Source organism: Pituophis catenifer, unplaced genomic scaffold (genome assembly GCF_029215685.1).
Source record: "Pituophis catenifer annectens isolate HBS135680 unplaced genomic scaffold, rPitCat1.0.hap2 SCAF_6, whole genome shotgun sequence".
Taxonomy (NCBI): Eukaryota; Metazoa; Chordata; class Lepidosauria; order Squamata; family Colubridae; genus Pituophis; species Pituophis catenifer.
In genome coordinates, this window is record NW_027256886.1 from 44,754,062 (window position 1) to 44,775,883 (window position 21,822).

Consider the following 21,822-nt stretch of genomic DNA (forward strand, 5'->3'; position numbering starts at 1 on the left):
CTACTTTGTTTTCTAGATCCAGATACAAGGAATCAAGTACTAGATATCACTTAACATATGAAACATGCAAACAGACATATCAGATATACTTGTTCACTACTACATGACAACACAGCCTATATCAACCTTCATCAGAGCTAATATCAAGCAGCTCCAAGCTCCAGTGTATCAGTTTTAATAGTGTTTCCTATTGCTAGCTACCAGTGGCCATTGCTGAGGCCAGCAGAGAGAAAAGCAGCAGCAGCAGCAACACGTCCGTTGTGCTTATATCCAGATTCATCATCTGCTGAACTAGTGCTTCCAAACTTTAGGTAAGAATCTAGAAGAATATATCAGATGCTTACAGCTTCTGGTGGTTTGGTTTATTCTTGATTAATGTGATGTCTAAACGATGATTTGATTGTTTTGTAAAGCCAGGTTATTGTATCTGATTTAATAAATCATAGTTAAAGTAATTGTGACTCAGTGTGTTGTGTAAACCTGTATCTTCCTTTTAAGCCTACAGGCAGAGACGTTCTTATTTACAACCTTTACAAGCCATTTAGGGAGGTTTTTCAGCTGGCAAGCAAAAAAAAAACTGTGCTAAATTTAATAAAACATCTGTAATCCACTATGCCCTCCACTCAAATAAGTCTTAGCATTGGAAAAATATATGACACTGAATAAGGATGCCGCATGAGAAAAAGCCATCCCTTATCTTCACTCCCTTCATTAAAAAAAACACAGAAACCAAGTTAGTTTCCAAGGGGAATAACATGTCCTCAGGTAAAGAATTGTGATAACCTTTTCCTTTCAAGCTGTCCCTTTAGTAGAGGGCACATTCTTTTGATTCCTACTCAGTTTCATATCTGTACTATAACAAGTGAACTCCAATCATAGAAACCCAGTGATTTTTTTAACTTCCCCAACCTCTCCCACATCCAACGATTTCTAGGATATCATTGTATTGCTAGGATGTGGCGCAATGAGGGCAATACATCAAAGCTAAATGATGGAATAGCATAAAAGATGATGTCTTCCATGAACCAGAGGCGATAGCACAGCAGTGTTGAATTTCAAATACACTCCTCGGTTTGTTAGGACTTCCAGGACGAGGCATCAGCTGCAAGTTTTAGTATTGTAGATAAGGTGTCGTTTTTCTTTGTTCACCTGGTATTTTTAGCAGTAGTCATTCACCAACAGCGTTCAAACCCGAGCCATGCTTCGATCAGAAAAAAAAAAAGAAAAGCTTACAGTATTGGCAAGCAGCTACAACACCCTATTCCTTTTCAAAGGCTGGGAAAGGCCACGGGCAGCAGGGCTAAAAACACCCCGATTGGCAAGCAAAGCCATCCCGTTTCAAGCCCCGGCATCGCTAACCCGAGGCTCAAAGCCTCTGGGACCCCAGCGAGCATCTTTCCTTTTATCTGTGCCATCCGCTGAATTTTGCAACGGCCACCCCGGATAAGGCCAGCTGGGACGCCCTACTGCCGGCACCGGGAAGAAAAGAAAGCCTCCTGCGCCTATTCAATTGGCAGCTCCAGCCACGCTCTTCCCCTCCCTTTGAGGCTGGCGGGAGCAGCCCACTATGACTCAGTCATACCGTGACATCCAGCAAAGGCGAGCGAAGAGAAGGGAGCTCAGCAATGGCTGGCTCTCCTCAGGCACGGCAACGGGCCTCCTAGCGGTCCCAGCTCGCTCAGTAAGTACTGTAGGAAGGCGGGGAGAGAACAGGCGAGAGAGGCCTGTAAGGCCGACCTAAAGCCGAAGCCGCCGTTGCCCCTTTAAGAGAGGCCGGACGCGTTGTGTTTAATGTATCAAATTGTGGCGGTCACGTGAGGCCCTGGAGAAGGGGTTGAGGAGCAGCGCGGCGGCGGCGGCGGCGGCAGCAGCAGCAGGAGCAGCGCCAGCAGCCATCGTCGCCGTCGAAGGTCTACCGAGCTGGGGCTGGCGCTGATTGCGGCTAGGGTGGGAGCAAAGCCGGCAGGAAGGAGGGATTGGATCCAGCAAGAGGGCCCGAGCTAGGACAGCGGCTTTCTCCGGACTGCGCGGCGATTCCTTCCCCTCCCCCTTCTCTCCTTTTTTTTTTTTTTTTTTTTTTGTGTCTGTCCTTGCGCTTCTGGAGGCTCCACGCTTGTTATTCATCGGAGTCGATTGATTGATCGATTGACAATCGCGCGTTAAAGGGGCCCTGGCGCTGGGTAACCCAGAAGCTGGGCTCGGATTGAGCTCCTGTTCCTTTAATCCAAGCCGAGGGGTTTGGGGGAAATCCTGCGTTGCGCCCTTGATCTTTAGTCATCTTTCCGCCCTTGAGTTCCTTCATACTCCGGTTCTTCCTCTCGTTCACCTCGACCCTTTAAGGCGCCTTCGCCATCCCGGGAGAAGCGGAGGGGGAAGAGGCAGCAGCATCTCTGCCTGTTTCCGGCGCCCTGCTCCCCTTCACCTTGATAGCGACCCTTTCGATCTGCTCAGCATATTTCATTTAATTGATTCTGTTGAGCCATCCACTCCCTACTTCGGACCTGCTTTATATTGCAAATCTTAAGAGGGGAAGGAGGGGAGAAGGGGGTTAGGTTTTAATTGGTATCTGTGAGGGGGGGGGAAAGGAAATTTTTGCGAAGCAGGCAGAGCTGCTTAGTTAGCTTAGATTCACCACTCCTCTGCCTTGAATGGGGAAACGATTTTTGAAAATCCATGTAGGCTTTCTGTACTGGATCTTAATCGATAAATGGACCTGCTATTTAATTTATCACCCTATTTTCCTCTTCCGGAATTCCCATATTCTTTCTTGCCTTCGTTGTGTGCGATAGTGTGGTGATAGTAGCCCCCTCCCCCGGTTTAATTTTCCTTCTGTTAGGGCTAAAATCGTGGCTGGGTTTCCTGTTGTTTCTTTTTTATGTGACACAGGTCCGATCGGTTGGTCTGTTAGCTCATTCTGTTGTGACTGAGGGAGAGAACTGAAGAAGAGAGGTGTAGATACGGATATATTTTTTAAAAAATTCCTTTTTACTTAAAAGGGGGACTGAAGGGACCCAAGATGGCTGGAGATGATTGCAAGTAGTATGTAGGGGTTTCTTTGATCTGATAATAAAAACTAAAAGAGACAGCAGCTGCAGCTATATAAACCCAATTTAGAACACTCCGCTTCTGTCCTCCTTCCTGTATGTTTTTCTCTCTCTTTTCCCCATAGGGACTCACTTTGCAGGGTGGTGCCATTCACCAGCTCCCCTCCCTTGTCTTTTGCACGTTTGTTTCTTATTTCTCTCCCCTAAATCCCACAAATTAAAAATAAAACCAACTCAAAATGGCTGAGGACTGAGTAGGTCCTCTTGGAATTGTACATTTCAGCAGTTCCCTTCTAGCTCTTGTCTGTCTCCCTCTTCTCCCACCCCCTTGCAGGCTGGTTCCAAAAGGAGAAATAGCTTTCATGTCAGAAGGGAAAACAGAGAAGCAAAGGGGAAGAGGCGGGGTCTGGGCTTTTCATTAGCAGTTGAGAAATTCCTTTTCAGTTTGATCAAGGCATACTTGTTTTCCTTCCAGCGAGAGCAAACCATCACTCTCCAAAAGGCTGAGGATTTTGGAGTTGGGAGTATTGTTTTCACCTTAGTCTTATGAAAGGTTAGAAATAAGGCAAATCTTGAAAACAGAATTCCACAGAGTATTAGAATAGGTTGTTTTTTCATTGAATTTGTCTCTGATTATTACTGTTCTTCATAGTAGACATTTTAAAGTATTTTTCTTTTCATTCCTATTTGTAAAAAGAGCAAAGAATGGGAGGGTCCTTTTGGCTCTAGGCTGGAATTTCATCTGAGTGATTGACCGTCTTCCTACTGCGATTGCACTGTCCCAAAGCCAAGGAAAAATATCCTTTTGCACCATTCAGCTGCATTAGAAAACTAGCTGCTCCTCCTGCCCTTTGCATATGGATTTATTTCCAGCTTTTTAATGATTCAATTAAAGACTCAAATTCTAATTTCTTACAGAGGAAAAATAATTGAAAAGGGAGGCTTGAATTTAGTCACGAGAGATACAAATTCCTTTCAGATATTAAATGGTCAAAAAGTAATAATCAGGAATATTTAATATAGGAGGTTTATATGGCATTTGGACTTCCTTCTGGATTTTGTATGGAGTTTTTTCAATTCTCGGTAAGTTTTACTTTTGCTTTTCAGAATCAGAAGTAAAAACCTTATAAGAATTAAGAAAGTTTGGCTTCAAACTTTAGAAGTATCTGTTCTGCAATTTTAGTACTGATTGTTAATTATATTTAATACAAATGGGCTTGTTGGGAATATATTACTTTAAATTTTAGGAAATCCACATTAATTGCATTCTTGATTTTTTGATTCATTAGCAACTTAGTGGCCTTTCTGTTGCAAAAGTGGAAACTCATCATCATCTGCTTTAGTAGACCAAAAACTGACTGTTTAAAGAGATTAAAAGGAAAGTTCTGATCTGGCTGAGACATGGCTGAAAACTGGAAGAACTGTTTTGAAGAGGAGCTTATATGTCCTATTTGTCTGCATGTCTTTGTGGAACCTGTCCAACTTCCTTGTAAGCACAATTTTTGTAGGGGATGCATAGGAGAGGCTTGGGCCAAAGAGTCGGGGCTAGTGCGTTGTCCTGAATGTAATCAGGCCTACAACCAGAAGCCCAACCTTGAAAAGAACTTAAAATTGACCAACATTGTGGAAAAATTCAACTCTCTTAATTTGGAAAAGACTCCCTCAGTCTTGCATTGTGTCTTCTGCCGCCGTGGGCCACCTTTGCCTGCACAGAAGATCTGTCTAAGGTGTGAAGCTCCATGCTGTCAATCCCACGTTCAGACACACCTGCAACAGCCCTCTACAGCACGTGGGCACCTCCTGGTGGAGGCGGATGACGTCAGGGCTTGGAGTTGCCCCCAGCACAATGCTTACCGACTGTATCATTGCGAAGCTGAACAAGTTGCTGTTTGCCAGTTCTGTTGCTACTACAGTGGTGCACACCAAGGGCACTCAGTATGTGACGTGGAGATCCGACGCAATGAGATCAGGGTAAGTAGGAACATTGCTTCATATTTAAATGCAGCTTTCTTCTTGACTGCAAAATACAACTGGTGCAACCTCATTATTAGTCAACCAGTTTTGTCAGATGATGGATGGGAATTGCTGAGGAGGGATCCTGAAGCAGCCCCCCCCCCCCCCGTTTCCCTTCTGCTGTGGTACATTATTGTGGGCAGCCTAGAATCCATCCTGCTGCTCGTCCAGATAGTGTAATGCTTTCAATTGAGGTGGTGGATATTGACACATAATGTTCAATTTAAGTGGAATAGAAGAGTTCATTACTTAGAATTATTTTTTTAAAAAAAGCAAAAACTTTTCCTTAAATTACTAAGCTTTCTTTTGTCCTGGCAGCAAAATATCTTTGGCCAGTTCAGTGCTTGGTGCTGTACCAAAAAGCATCAAGGAATTCGTACTCTACTTCAGGTAAAGGGCAGTTTCTTAGCTGTCTAGTCTTCCCCAGTTCTTTGTTTACCGTCAGCTATGGTTTACTTTGTCCCTGTTTTGATCTGAGGCCAAAGAGGAACCATTGACATTAAATGATAAATAGTAATTGAAAGTGCAACAAGAACTTTTTTCTTATTTTTCTTGATTCCTCATCAGCAGGATCACTATTGTTTTAGTAGCTTTGCTCCTTAATTCTGCTAAGAACATTTATCTTCAATAAGAAATGTGACTCCTTTTGCTCAAATGTACATTTTTGCAATAATAAAATGATCCATTCTACCCAAAGGTGACCTTTATAAATAAATAAATAAAGATAAAGCTAGAAGTGGTTGTTTAGTTTTTTGCCGTTTGCCCTTTTTTTTTTTTTGCAAGGCCTACAGAATACGCTCTTCCATTGCTGTTAACTGGATTTACTGCAGGTCGCTCTATATATTTATCCTGGTACTGATCTCATATCTTAAATGTGAAAACGAAGAAGTAAACAAAAGCTGACATTATCTTTTCAGACCTCCTTAGAAATCTGTCAAGGAACAAGGCCTCTACTGCACAGGATGTTGGGGGAGGGGAAGGGAGGGATAAAGCAATGGGAATGTGTATGGTGGGGAGGTGTCTTTCAATGTAACTAGTAACTCAAACAATAAGGTATAAAATGGGTGGTGGTGATGTAGCAATAGTATTATACCTTTTCTTTCCTGTAAAAAAATCAGTTATTTAAATGTCATTGCCTTGCAAATCTCAGAATAGTAGGAGATTTAAAGTTGTGGATCATTTTATGTTATGTTATTTTATGTTATTAGAGATAGGTATAGGAGTATTAGCAGATATAAAATTCTATATAGGATAGACTCTTCTCAGTGAGATAGCAAGTGAAGCTGTAGAATTTTCAACAATTTCCCTTACTTTCAAAATAAAATGCCCATTACAGTATTCTTCAGTTCACTCTAGAAACCATTTCCTCAGACTCAACTGTCTTTTCTGTTCTTGTTCAGAAATGGGATGCATAAAAAGCCCAATGGACCTAAAGGTTGAAAGTACAGTTCTGAAATCTGGTTTTAAGCAGCTTTGTTTCCGGTAGTTGAAAGCAAAGACTTTATTACATCGCAGTCCTCTTATTTTGTAAGACTTGTTGTCAAATCAGCATTCTTCTTCCCTTCCTCCTTTCTGGCCAACTTCCTACAAAGGAATACTGTACCATATGAACTCAGATCTCTCTCCTACACTGACTTCATGCTATGAAGGTAGATATGAGATGGGCTCTTCACATTCATCCAAAAGGAACAAAAGATATTCCCCAAAGAAGCCATCATTTAGTAGTGGAGCAAGGGAATGTAACTGGAAGATCATAGACAGCTTCAAATTAGTATTTTGTACCTTGACAATACAGTAAAGGTGGGATAGTCAATCTGGTATTCTGTATTCTTCAGATGTTTTTGCCTGCGTTCCTTTAAATTCCAGTCAGCCTGGCCATGAACACTTTGGACTGAAGTTGCTTTAGTTCCTGACATCTCAGTGGTTTCTGATATGCTGAAATTTCAGGGGTCTTTGGAGGGGTGGGTTTCTATGCATACAAGTTGTACAAAAGATTAAAATATCATGGAGGCCATGAAAATTTATTGGACTACAGTCATAAAATCACCTAAAGTAGTTTAGCTAGCTTTTGGCAACATTAAAATGGCTATGATAGACTTTTCCTCTGTGTCATCATTTCCCTTCATGCATGTTTATCTATGAAATGAAGTTGTAATCTGTACTGGTGATCATGAGGCTGAAACCAGGGAGTGGTGTTTACTCTGGATTAATACTGAGTTTGAGGGTGTGATCTTGAGTATGTGGCAAAAGTCAGACTGAGGAACAGCTGTGTGACAACACCTGCATGTAAAGACAGGCTGGCTGGGCCCTGTCTTCTCTTTTTGATCTGATCCAGTTACTTCAAAATCTGCACAAACAGGTCCACAGATTCCTTTCAAGCATCATTATGTAGGATAAATATTTAACAATAAATGAACAGCAGTGGCTATAAAACAGACAACTTGTGTATATTCCAGTGTTGCCAAAATGACTCATCATTTAGCTGCTAAAATGGGGGAGTAGATAAGTCATTAATAAAATTGCTTTTTTATTATTTTCCAGTTGGAGAACTAATCTTGTGGTTGGGATGAGGGTAGGTATTCTGAATAGAAAGAGTGAGTTTGAACAGAAAGATTATTTTTTTCCTTCTACTTTTTGTGGATTTGGGCGGGAGTAAAGAGGATAAGCCAAATTCATTTGTTAGTGGCTCTGCATACCTATACAGGAAGAAGGGAAGATGTGGCAGAACTATTGAAAAACTCATAGGATTGACTTCTACCCTCCTCTATCCTTTTTATTTATAGATAGGAGGGAGAAAAGGAAGGAATGTTGAATCAAATAGAAAATATATCTTTTTCCTCAAATCTAGGAGAGGTTTGGCAAATGACTGATGAACTGAGACTGATAAATCCCACCAACAGTTCAATTCAGAGCTTGCTTTTTAATAATGAGTCAATTTTCTGGAATTTTTAGTTATGTCCACACCCAACTTTTTCTAGAAAATTACCTTGTGTCCTTCACTACCTTCCATCATATAATGTGTAAGCTATATTTATTTTGGACCTTACTAGTGATAGTCAGGCTGCATATGAAGTGAATTAGTAAAAAGGTATCCCAGATTGTCTGGTAGTATTTCCCTGAATAAGCAGACATTGTCTGGAAATCAGCTGAACTCTGTGTCCTTGTTTGGGCTGGGCAATTCTTGGTTTTGACTTCAGTGTATAGTAACGAACAAAACCACTACATGTTGAGTTTAGTTTATTGTTGGGAAAATGTTTTTGCTTCTCTTTGCCCTGCTCAACTTAGCACTTTTCATGGGAGAATATTTTGAAAGCTAACATGATTTATCATTAGTCTTTACATAACCCTATCTAGCCTATCTGAACCATTTCTCATTCAAAGTTCTGAGGATGTGTTTAACTGAAGTTAACTTTATAGTTTTATTTATACGTTTATATGTTTAACGTTATATGTTTTATTTATACGTTTATACGTTTATATGTTTATAACGTTTATACGTTATAAACGTATGAATACGTTTATATTTATTTATATGTAAGTTTTCCAAGGATGTGAGCTGCTCAGCAAACTCCTGCCGGCAAGATAAGTGGTCATCCATTTGTCTTTTTATACTGTTTTGTTTATATCGATTGAGTCAAGTATGTGTAAATACAACACTTACATTTTGTCCTTTTGATGAGTGCATATCTGTCTCCATTTTTTCTTGCAATGCTAAATTTTAAACTATGAGTGAAATGAAACAGCGATTTGCTACTTTTAGAGATTTTGTGTGTATATCATTCATATTTTGGTCACATATTCAATCAATATCCATCAGTAATGGATGTAGTCTACATCTTTTCCTGTTTCTGAATAAGTTCCTTTCCAGTGTTCTTAATTAAAGAATACCAGTCTTCCAATGGTATCCTTCATGTGTCTCTTTGACTAATACTCTGGAATATCCTTCATCTCAGCCATTGTCTAACTTCCTTTTCTAACAATTTTTAAATGCTGTCCATATATGCAGTCATGTACATCTCTTTCTCTTTTGTACATTAACACAGATTGCACAGTTTTCTTAACGCCCATGCACTAGGCTTTAAAAAAACCCAATTTTTTTTCATCGCAGTAGAAGTAAAGAAAAGGAATTAAACAGGAATATGGAGATGTTATGAAGTGAAATGCAGACATTCTAAGAATAATGGGAAAAGTTTTGGAAAAAGTGAAGTCTATGATAATAAAATTAAAGCATGTCTCTTACAATTGAAGAGTGGGTTTGTTGGAATTAATGAATTAAGGATGTTGGGTTTGTTTCTACAATGGTCATGCTTGTACATTTTTTATCACCCATAGGTAGTTTCGATTATAGAAATTTTTCCAGTCCTGAGGTAGATAAGGCAAGAAAGAGATGTAAGATTTTAAGCATTATTAAAATTAAGACATTTGGTTCTAAGAAACAATATTTATTATGGTTTGATTAGGACTTGTTTCATGGTATATGCCACATTCATGAGCGCTCTCAGAAATATATAAAATTGAAAAAGAAAGCTAGTATTTTAAAAATGGATAAAAGACTAATTGTCTCCTACATGGGTCTGTCCAAAATATTTATACACCTGGGCAACCGCATGTTCCTTTCAGATTTATTAAAGCTAAATATATGAAGTTGGTGCAACAAGATTGTCATATCAAGTATGAACTAATTTCTAGTTCCCATGAATTAGTTTTTTTATATTTTCTTAAGTTCTACAAGGTTCCAGAAGTTGTGAATTCTTAATTTGCAGAAGAGCTAAATATTAGCAGATAGCTTGGTTTGCCCTCTTAATAAAAAAAATAAAATCTTCAGAAACCTCAGCAAAGAGGAAAGAAACTTGAACACACATCTGAACCTTTTTATGCTTGTTATCTTGTAATGTTACTTCTATTTTTTGTCGCTAAAACGTTTCATTAGGTTTCTTCTATTTTTAACTTAAAAGTCAGTTTTTGAGACCTACAATAAACCAGCTCATAGCATTTATACATTTATTATTTCCTTATTGATTTGATTTCTATGACTATCCATCTTGCCATAGCAAAACTTTAAAAAAAAACCTCTTAAAAACAAATAAAAGCTAGAACAGAATAAAATAAACACCTTGAAATTATCCCTTATTCTGCATATATTTATATATTTCTCTATGATAGACAGACTTTTGTAACATGCTTTAAGATGAGAGGCATTGAGGAGTGCTGTCAGTCATGTGGATGTCTTTTCTAACTTAGTCCTTAGCCCATATTTTACATTTTTGTTTTAAAATGCGATTACCCATCACCTCGTTTTTTTATGTGATATGGCAAAGGTTTATATCACTGTGAATGTAGATTTTCTTGCAGAAGGATACTCTGTTCTGCCTACCAAGTATGAAAGAAAGACTCTTCGGACTTTGAAACATCCTGAATTGCATATGATGTATCCCATATCTGCAATAAGTGAAAAAAGTGGTGGTATCCATGTTCATTTAAAATGAACAGACTTTGTCCAAAGCAAATAGATTTTTATAAGGGAAGAATCTTCAGGATTGAATTCTAATGATAACATAGCAAATGGACAAAGGAGACAGGAGGAGAGATTGCCTGAACCCTTAATATGGCCTAGTCTGGCTTGCTTTGCCTGTGGAGGCAAGGAGCAGTTAGTTTATGTCCTGCAAATTGGCTTTTCATGCTCTCATCAAATGCTTCCCCCATTTGGCTGCATTGCCAGTAGCGAGGTGTGTGTCACAGAAGATGGCCTTTGTGCCAGAGTACATTCTGACAGGAATTTCGTTACCTGGCCCCAAAGAGGCCCAATGCTTTTTTTGTGTTGTAAAAGGCAGAGTTACAACAGCTCCACCCAAACCGCATGCAGGAACCAGCATGTGAGAGAAAACAAAATGGTTAAGAGTGTCGCTCAGAAACCTTCTTTCGTCAGGAGCTGTGTTGAAGTGTCGTTTAAAAATCATTCAGCATAAAGGGTATTATGGCCTAAGCATGATTTAACACAGTCATCCTTTCTTCCCCTCTTCCCCAGCTGCCTTCTGTCTTCAGCTTTCTTTTTGTGGGTGAAAATGCTTATAAGGTCACAGTTATAATTTTGCACAGGCAAGCTGTCTCTGGGTGGCCTGTAAAACATGTTGCTGTCTGTTTTTCCAGCTCCATTTTCTGCTCTGCCTATCACTTTAAATGTGATGTGAGGCTGCAGGCCTTCTTCTCCACAGCAGTCCCCTCCCCCTCCCTCTCCCCCCCTTTTTTTCTTCCCTGAAACTGGCAAGGCCTGCTGAGGTCTTCTAATCCTTTGGCTTTCTGCATCCTGAATTTTCTCCTACTTCCATAGTTCATAGTTCCCTATTTTATGCAGCCATTTCCATTCCTCTCTACCTTGGCCATTCTTCCCAAATGCTCTTTAATGGTTTGTAATAGTCATTTTGCTCCTCCTCATCTCTCTTTTGCTGATTTTCTGAGTGGTTTGGACAGCCTCTGCATTTTTTTGAGCAGGGGCTTCGGTTTTTATGGAAATTAGCAGTGAGAAAATTAAATGTATAAGATAGAAGGAAGGACTGTTTCACAGAAATTTTGGAGGTTAAGGTCTAATTATCCAATTACCTCCTAAATGTTGCCCAGGAGTAAAGGTCTGACCTAAAGAAATGTAACACGATGTTATCTTGGGAATTCTTACATTTGCTTAAAAAAGGAGTGTTTTGTATATTCATAAAGTTGAATTATTTTTCTTCCCACTTCTCCCCAGACAACTTTTGTAGTAAGATCTATGGGATTGCAAAACCTCTCCATGTGCTTTATTCTGGGTCATCATGTAAATAGGCAAGGTGAAACACATGCTGTGAAGGGAAGCTGTAGAAGAGGATCAAGCACACGGAGTTTCAGAAACAAGCAGACCACACTAGTGTGGGTAGAAGGGATGCAATGGGCAGTTGTCACAAAGACTTTTTTTAATAAAAGGTTTTAAAAAGTTAAAAACTAAATACAAACTAATATTAAAAAGTAAGAAAAAAATCAAAGCGAAAGTAAAAGTGCAAGAGAGGAAAACAAAGAAAAATATAAAAGAATAAAAGAAGTGGTTTCTGATTTTTTTTCTACAGCAGTTATAAGTACAAGTATAAATTTATCTCTTTTTCTAAAGTTACATGTCTCCTTTCTATAATCTATCCTGTCTAATCAAAAACCCCATAAGTCTGGGGGTTTTTTTCCCCTGTTTTCCACAAAAAGTCCATAAGGGGTTTCCATCAGCAATAAATGTAGATATTATTTTTTCTCTAATCAAAGACATCAGTTGCCACCTCAGCAAGCTCCACAATCTTCACCTCCATTGTAGGTATTGTCAAAGACAATGAGACAATAATCTCATTGTAGTTACCATACACAAAAACAAGGCTCCATGACTATGTCCATCAATCCCAAAAGACTGATCTTTGGTCTCAACTATACATTAATCTTTAAAATCCTCTAAATCAGCTATATATTTGAATTCAATATTTTCTAGTTTTTTTTACATATCCACTAAACATAAAATATCTCTTCTTGTTCACATTTCCAACATGAATTTGAATTGTTTTTATATTGTGCATTCTAGACACTTTTCCCTACTGACATATATCAATGGCTCATCATTTTATAAAAATTGTCGTTAAGATTACAAAATAATGCAAATTTCAATCCTTTCAACTACATATTTTCCTGTTGTTCCATATGTATATTATAACCAAAATGTTTAGCCCCCTTTATCATACTGTTACTTGTTGATTTACCACTATTCATTTAACAACAGTTCAAAGTTATGATGGCCTCTTGGGGTGAGGGTGGGGAATGATGTATGACCTATCCTCAAAGTTACAACCGTCACCCTATAATCATGTGATTGCAATTTGAGTACATGACAACTAGCTCACATTTCTGACAGTTGCAGTGACTTATGGTCACCTAATCATGATTTGCGACCTTCTCAATCAATTTTTGACAGTCAATTGAGGAAGCTGAAATTCTTAACAATTGTGTGTGTCATTTAACAATTATATGATTCACTTATTGACCATGGTAAAAATGGTTGTAAAATCAAGTCCAATCATGTAATGAGCCATTTAATAATTACATTGTATAGTGATAAAAACTCCAATCCCAATTATAGTCAAAAGTAGACTACCGGATTACCTTTGCATTTTTTATTTGTTCAACTTCTGTTTCATATTTCAATAAAATTTTATACATTTTAGCAATTACATGTTCATCATTTGTTTGTAATTCCATTTCAAACTCAGTCTTGCATTGTTTAAAACTGCATTTTTTTGGTCTACTTTAAATCTTTTCAATAATTGTAAATAAGATCATTGGCAACTGTGTCCCTCTGCCACCAGTTCTTCTCTAGATTTTATTTTGTATCCCTCTTCACAAAATTCTAGTATCTCATAATAAGTTAGCCATTTGTGTTTGCCTTTTATTTCTGGTCTATAAAATGTTTCTTGTTCTGAGAGCTATGAAAGTGTTATTGATACAGCCTGGATTTTTATTTATTTCATATTCATACAGTCTTTTATAATTGAAAGAAATACAAATATCCCAGATCCCTGCAAAGTAGACCCATGATGTATTTTTATATCAAGCTTGAAGAAATATATCTGTTAATTTTGGTTTGCTTCTCCTTTTAACCATCTGACAAAAAGAAAGCATATGGGAACAAAAGTCACCCTCAGTGACCTTGTGGTTAGATGAAGAATGGAGATCAGACTCTGTGGCTTTCATTGATGCCCATCCTCATCAAGCCATGCTTGAATGAAGAGCAAAGCAGAGAGTAGTTGGTTACTGCCACCATGAACCTTGATTGAAGGGCAAAAATATGCGGTATCCTATTTAACAAGATGATCATTTGGTCTTCTCTCTGAAATAACTGGTGCCATTCCCTGTCTAGACTTCTATAGCTATGCAGTTTTGGAAGACGGGGGACATTCCTTTGGCAATGGTAAATTTTGGTGCTGTACTTGGTGCGAAGGGATGGTAAGCCATTCTTTTATCCTGTATGAATCCTATTGAAAAAAAGACCTAAAGCACCTTCATTTAAAAGTCTAATTTTCTCCTCTGAAAAGAGAAACTCGATGGCAAAGCTTGACATTCCCACTGACCTCCCACTAATTAAAAGGGCAGAAGATGTGCTTTTTAGCATTGTCTACATTGTTCTGAAGGCTCTTTCTCATTCATCTCCTGTGTCCAAGGCTCTGTTTTGGTTAGAATCCCCTCCCTCCCTCCCTCTTAAATATGCTGACTCTGTTTTGCTTAGAATCCTGTTTTCTTCTGTGCGTGTGTGTTTTAAATATCCTGATTTTCTGTCCCTGTTCATATGAGTATCATACTCATTGGAACCATTTGCAAAACAAAGTGCTGTGTGTTTTCTGGCATTGAGATATGACAGAGAGGAAGAGAAGGTGGAGGGAGGGAAGGAGGAGGAAACAATTATGATTGGATATAAAAAAGAATAAAAGCTGCTGGCTTCTCCAGGGCCCTTGTGTTCCTAGCTCTCCTGTCCTCCCCTACCACCTACTTTGCATGTTTGAAGTAGGTTACTGGCTGATATGTTATGTGGGAAAACAAGGGCCTTTCTATGTTGAACCAGCTTGGTATTTCCTAACTTATTTTTCCTGCTTGATATATAACATCCCTCAGGATTCTCTATATATGCAAATGCATATGCATGTTATGGATTTAGATCTGGAGATAGGTTTTCAGATTTGCGCAAAATTCTGTACTACTAAAATGATATCTATAATATAATGTTCACTCTATTTATGTAAATAGAGTACGAAAACAACTGGGTCAGTTTCAATTCAAGAAACATATCAGCTCTGCACATCCATCCATCCATCCTATATAAGTAAAAGTTATATAAAATGGTTATATAAAAGGTTGTATAAAATATTTCCTGTGTATGATAAACTTTCATTCTGAGGAGACCATATTAGTTTTCTATGTAGAGGAGGAAATGTTTTAATTGAAGTATCAATCTATTCTCCAAAGAACCTGAAGGCAGAACAAGAAGAAATGGATGGAAATTAATCAAGGAGAGACCAGCCTAGAACTAAGGAGAAATTTCCTGACAGAACAATCAGTGAAACTATTTGCCTCCAGGAGTTGTGGGTGCTCCAACATTGGAGGTTTTTAAGAAGACATTGGACATTTGTCTGAAATGGTATTTTCCTGCTTGAGCAGAGAGTTGGACTAGAAGACCTTCAAGGTCCCTTCCAACTCAGTTATTCTGTTAATTACAAATATATTTCCAAACAGATGTGGTCCCGAGTTCTATACTACCTTGAAATATATAGTATGCATATAATATGTCTTCTACGTTATTCTGTATGGGATATCTGTCAGATCTGATTTTGAGTTGTGGGGCGAAGTATTCCAACAAAAGAGCCTTGATTTTATTTTCTTAAAATGCATTTTAAATCCTCTTAACTGCATAGTACGTTTTGTTTTGCAAGTGCCTCTAATTTCATTATAAAACATGTTTTGGTTTAACAGAAATAAAGATAACTTATTTCTTCAGGGCACAGAAAAAATGCAACTAGGAGGAGTAGTGATTTCAGAATAAGAAAAGTGGGGATTTGATAATGGAAGGCCTCCCAAAAACATGCATGAGAGAACATTGCTGAAGATTCTTCTGTGGTTTTCCAGAAAGGCTAAACTAGTCAGCTGAGTAATTTATATGCTGAATAGCATTCCACAGCATTGAATGAGAAAGAATGCTTTGAATTAAAAACCCAAGTGTACTTGTATATGGACCAGGATAAAAACAAAGAAATAAAAAGTATGCATTTATGAATGTCTTGGTACATCTTTACTTTTGCTATGGTTTCAGATGACAACATGGTCCAGGGAGATTTTGTTGTGGGTTTAATGACTGGATTATTGTTGTTTTCTGAGCAGAGAATGGAAAGACTGATGGATAAGGCAGGCCTTTGGGCATCACATGGTTTAGGAAGAAAATCCTCACATGCTTTATTTATATTTTTAACAAAGATTGAATAGTTTCTAGAATTAAAATAGGAAGACCAGTCTATCTTTCATGTTGTAGAAGCCACCTTTGTGCTTATAAAATACAGGTGGTCCTCAACTTACAGCTACAATCCAACATTTATGTTGCTCAATGAGAAATTTGTGAAGTGTTGAAAAATATTCCAAATATTTGGCTATATAGAGCAACATTTTTTGCCTAGTGACATCCACTTTTTTTTTTGTCCTCACAGTTATGGGAGTGGTACTACAATGGTGTGCTGCCTGCAGATGCTGGGAGTTTTAGTCCAATTTTTATGGAGGTCACTAGGTTGGAGAATGTAAATATTCTTGGCCTCCCAAAATGATCCAACAAAGTTAAAGACAGGGAAAAATACACTTCTCCCAGGTACAAAAAGATATATGGGTACAAAAAGATTTCAGAGATAGTAGAAGCTAAGAGAATATGGTATGAAGCAGGAAGTCATTATACAAATTTCTGCCTAGCCATAAACTCAATAAATGGTGTAAAATAACACTAAACCTCAACCTCCTGTCTTCAGAAGTTTCAAAATCATTGTACTGACCTACCTTAGAAACAAGGTATAAAGATTACTGGAAAGGTGTGGGAAGTACTTTGAACACTAATCTGTTTTTAAATGCCTAGTCTTCCCATGCAGCTATATAAAAATACTCCTTCTAAACCCTCTGATCTTGGCATGTGCCAGTCATATGGATGTACCTAGATTGCATCTATATATCTTTCTCTGTGACTTATTACAAGCCTATCTTATTGCAGTATTAATTTTCTGAAACGAGATTACAGCAGAATGAAAAACCTATTTTGGAACTTGAGCTATTCTATTTCTAACCTGCAATTTGTGCCTGTAGTTGTTTGCATCAGTTTAGGTTTGATCTATCAAGGGCCATTACTTTGCTATTCTCTATTTGCTTAGAAACAGACACATATTGATCAAACATATGGTTTTCATAGAAGAATCCATAATACAAGGAAAATGAACAATTCCAAAATGGTGTTTAAAAAAGCCATTTGTACTGTTGGAATTCTTCCTTAAATGACATTTTACAAAATGCATGGTATGTTCAAACACGTACGAAGCAGATTAGATAACAAAAGTAGACTGGATGCTGCCTGCAGAAACAATACACCCCTTCCTATAGCTTCTCAGATCTTTTGCAACTGAAACTATTCCATTTCAACCATTAAGGTAAGTAGGACACGTACATTTCATTATTTCAAGCTAGTAGTAATTTTCCCTTGACCGATCTTCTCTTCTGTTTCCTTTGGAGCATGGGAATCCAATCGTAGTCTATCAAATTAAAATTTTGCAGATCTAGTTTATACCCAAATTCAACATGATAATTGTACTCATTAGATTTCTTGCTAAGTCATGGGGTAAGGAAGAGATTCTCCTGGAACAAGTACTAGCTATCTTGAGTAGACTAAATGTTATCATTAACTCCAGAGAGCTAAGTAGGAGCATGAGGAATTTTCCTCAAGGATGGATGAGTCATGGCTCTCATCTTCACATGTGTTGATGGTTACATAAAACCTTGAATGTGTCCTTTAAAGGGCTGAAAAAGTGGCTGCTGAATTAAATATCCAGTGTGATAGAAGGGGAAAATAATAAAATACCTGAAGAGCAATCTTAATAATTGTATTTGTTTTTTATCTTAGTTCTGTTCACTTTTTGCATGGGCGGAACCACAGCATGCCACTGAAAAGCCAGGTGTAGCTCCCATTTCAAAAAAAGTAAATACACCTCAGTTCTTCAGTGTTTAAGTCTTTAAGATTAAGACAAAGTCCTGCTAGTAATTCTACTGTATCTTGCTAAATTGAAGAGGCTCATGGTTGATACCTGCACTTGATAATCTTCAAAAAGGATGCATAGTCTAACCTAATTCTGCACTGGAAAATTCCAATAAATACCTGAAACTGAGATTCATTTCCATAAAGACCATACTTCTGTAGTAGATATGAAAGACTGGGCAGGATAAATATGGAGAATTCTTAATTTTGTGTTCTGTAAGAAATTTTTGGTTTTGTTTTAGTATCATTATGTATCTTTTCTGCCTCATAATTTAAAAACAAATCTTTACTAAAGCTATGGCTCTATGCACAAGCAGAATGCACATGTTTTATCCCTATCTCTGTAATCTTTGGTCTAATTAAAAGATAGCCGAAACTGCATGCATTGTTATAACTGGCTTATATGGCTGGCTGTGTTCATCTAGGAGTCAGTGATCAGAATCCATGATCTTGGTTATTGTGTATCATGAAAAAGTTTAGATTATGAACATATGAGTTCTTATATGTAATTCACGTGTAAGGATCTCTGGTTACTTACTGCAGTCATATATCGAGACACATGGCATTTCTTGGAAACAGAAACCATCAAGTCTGATACTGTATTATCCCAAGGGTAAAACAAATATTTTGTCAAATCAAGTAAACCAATTATTACCAATGAGGATAATCTAGGATTTGATTATCTAGGATCTAAAAATGCCGTTTTGAATAAGAATCAAGTGTTAAAACAAACAGGGATCCAAATAAGCATTCAGTTACCATGTATAGAAAATAACCTTGTGCTCCATCATGTTGTAAATAACTGTATACAGATTTACAGTAATCCTTAATGAGTGGGTATTTTTGTATTACACAATTTGTGTAATATAAATTATTTGATATAATTTTTCAAAAAACTTTTTCAAAAATACGTATTTTATTTCAAATGTTTGAAATGCTTTGATCCACCCATATGGTACAATAGCAAAACTAAATTGAAAAGGTCTAATAGAGGTACTGACATATTTTCTTATCATTTTGGATCTCATGTTTACATAACCCAAAACCTGAAGTACCGTATTTTTTGCACTATAAGACACCCCCCTCCCAAAAGTGGGTGGAAATATCTGTGCGTCTTATAGAGCGAATATCACGGCGGGGGGGGGGGGTTGGTGCGTCGTCATTTGCCACCACGGGAATGCTGGAGCCTTCGCTGCTGAGCAGCTGATTGGCGGTTGGATTGGCCTCCTCGAATACCACTGATCAGCTGTTGTAGGTGGTGGGAATCACTGCCTATTCACTGCCGCCCATTCGCTGCCACCTATTGCCGCCTATTGGCAGAGGCGAACTGGTGGCGAATGGGTGGTAGCGATAGGTGGCAATAGGTGGTGGCAGCAATTCCCACCGCCTAGAACAGCTGATCGGCAATATTCCGGGAGGCCGATCCAACCGCCAATCAGCTGCTTGGCAGCGAAGGCTCCAGCGTTCCCAGGTGGAGGCAGGCTGTTTGCTGTTTGCTACAAGGACGCTAGCCAGATGAATATTGGATGGATGCTGGGAGGCAGAGGCAAATTTTTTTCCCCCTTGTTTTCCTCCTCTAAAGCTAATGTGCGTCCTATAGTCCGGAGTGTCTTATAGTGCGAAAAATAAGGATATATCTTTTTAAAAATTTTCTTTGCCTGTTAATTTCTTAGGTGGCCTTAAGTTCAATTTGCATTTCATGCTAAATAATAATATGGTTTGGTTGATTTTAACCAACTGCTTTGAAATCCAACCATTGAGGTTTGTAAACTAGGTTTTCTAGCTTAACACTTTGTGAGAAGCCTGTAATTGTGGAATTTTTCCAGGTATGTGACATTACTGGAGGGACGTATGTTGTTGTCACATACATAAAAGGACATGATACGCTAAAGATTCACTTTAAAAAAATCTCAGTTTGCATGGGGGAAGACATTGTTCTAATCTACAAAATGATACGTTTCTGCCTTGCTTAAAAATAGGATATTATGTACATTACAAATGCTCCACCAAAGAATCGGTGGCTCCACTCCAAAGAATTGGTGACTTGAATAATCAGTGTCTTGGCTTTGATTCTGTACTGTATGTAGAATCTTCTGTTGCTTGGCTTTCTCCCTGACACCCACATAAATGCTCATATGCATATGCAGTAAAGAGCTTTTTGTAATACACTGTACAGACATTGAGGCTAAACTGAAAACACAGCAGTTGTAGATAGATCCAGATGAAACAGTTGGCAGAAAGTAAAGGTTTGGATGACTGTCTTCTTTCTTTCTCTTTTTGAAGTAGGAATAAATACTGGCAAGCCAATCTGCTTGGGCAGTCTGTTGCTTTTAAGGAGAGATATGATTTGTAATTATCTCAGCTTCTCATCCCAAAACAGTGTAACATTTAGTCCATTTTTTAGTTTGAGACTATTTTCAAAATTTTCAATTTGAATAGCTTCCTTGGTTCTTCCATTTAGTGAATTGATTTTTAAATCTCTTTCTGGAGACACATTTTTCATTTGCTCTACTTGCTTTCTCAGGTTCATCCTCCCCCTTGCTATGTGTTTCTTTTTGCTGACCTTGCAGACAAGCATGAGGTCAGATGCTCTTTTGCACACACATGATTATTGATCATGTTTTACTGGGAAGTATAAGTATTTCTTTTGCTTCTATAAGGAGCTAGGTGAATGGATGGGAACAAAAAGCAAAATTAAGTTTTCCAGGAATTTCACTGTACTTTCAGAGTAGATGGCCTGATCAGCAAAAACTGCATTTCTGCATCTTACTGGAAGCCAGGAAGGGTTGGCCTTTCCCAGACAAAGGACTCTGTGTGTGTGTGTGTGTGTGTGTGTGTGTGTGTGTGTGTGTGTGTGCACGCGTGCGCATCAGCCTGCCTATCCCTTTGTTCTCTTGTTCTGGTGTACCATACGCTGACATAGAAAGCTGCTTTCCTGTGACTTGGGATAGGGGGAGTAAACAGGGGTAGGTTGATTGAATTGCAGGCAGTGTAGGGTAAAAGACGTAAGATCTCTGGCTCCATTATGACCCCAGAAATGTTGGAAAAACCACAGGACTGTTTATGAATGTCTCCCAACCAGCTTTATCATCATTACTATAATTTAACATAGTATTGCATATTAGAGAAAAGAAATCCCCTTTTTTTAGGTGAAAAGCAAGTTCAGAATGCTGTTGTGAAATATAGTAAATGTCTGTTATGGAAAAGCAAATCTCTGGGGAGGTTAATGCAAGCTTAAATATGGGATTAATCATGATTGAAGGAATGGATATGGACTAGGAGACCAATTGTATGTCTAGTCTATTTGATATTCATACACAGAAGTACAGTTTTTCCTTTATTTCATTTTCTGGGTCACTAGCTTGGGAATATTATTACTGAAGGACCTCTTCAGTAGTTTGCCAAATGAACATGTACATGATTCTGCATGTTAGCCAATTTTTTTCAAGAAAGATATAATTAGCAAAGCCTGATGCTACTTTATTTCCCATCCCCTCTTTCTATTATTACTGATTTTGAATTTTCTTCCTTATCATGTATGTGCTTCCTTACATAGAAAATAAATTATTTTGAAATTTCATATTGTGCATATATGCTGGGCAATCAATACAATGGAAATATTGCCAAGGCAATATTCATTGAATCCTCCTGCCCATGTTAATAGTTAACATGCCTTTATTTTTTCCTCCTAATTTTAATATTTACAAATACTTCAGTAGAATAATAGCCAAACAAAGCTTTCTTTAAATATAATTCCATCTAGTAGAGTATTTCAGGAATAAAATGCTAAAGTATTTTTAATTTGATTTTTTTAGCTACTTTATACATTAAATAAAATGAAAAATTAATATTGTACAAAAATGTTTCAGAATCAGAGCCCACGTGGCCCTTAGTAAATCAATTATCAAGAATAATTGTTGCTCTGGATGACTAAAAGTAAAAATACAG

General features: G+C 37.9%; 1 protein-coding gene across 4 annotated transcripts in view; it reads left to right on the forward strand.

Moving 5' to 3' along the window:
* The first annotated feature begins 1,593 nt into the window (after positions 1-1,593).
* TRIM8 (tripartite motif containing 8) overlaps positions 1,594-21,822 on the forward strand; it is a 60,122-nt gene continuing 39,893 nt past the window's right edge. The window contains exons 1-3 of one of the 4 annotated variants that reach the window (XM_070945794.1): positions 1,606-1,681; positions 3,742-4,127; positions 4,334-5,015. In XM_070945794.1, coding sequence (XP_070801895.1) covers positions 4,446-5,015 — 570 coding nt within the window. In that variant the 5' untranslated portion in view covers positions 1,606-1,681; positions 3,742-4,127; positions 4,334-4,445. Of the gene's footprint in view, positions 1,682-1,870; positions 1,911-2,610; positions 4,128-4,333; positions 5,016-21,822 lie in introns of those variants that run through there. The other 3 variants (XM_070945795.1, XM_070945796.1, XM_070945793.1) reach the window with 3 other exon arrangements.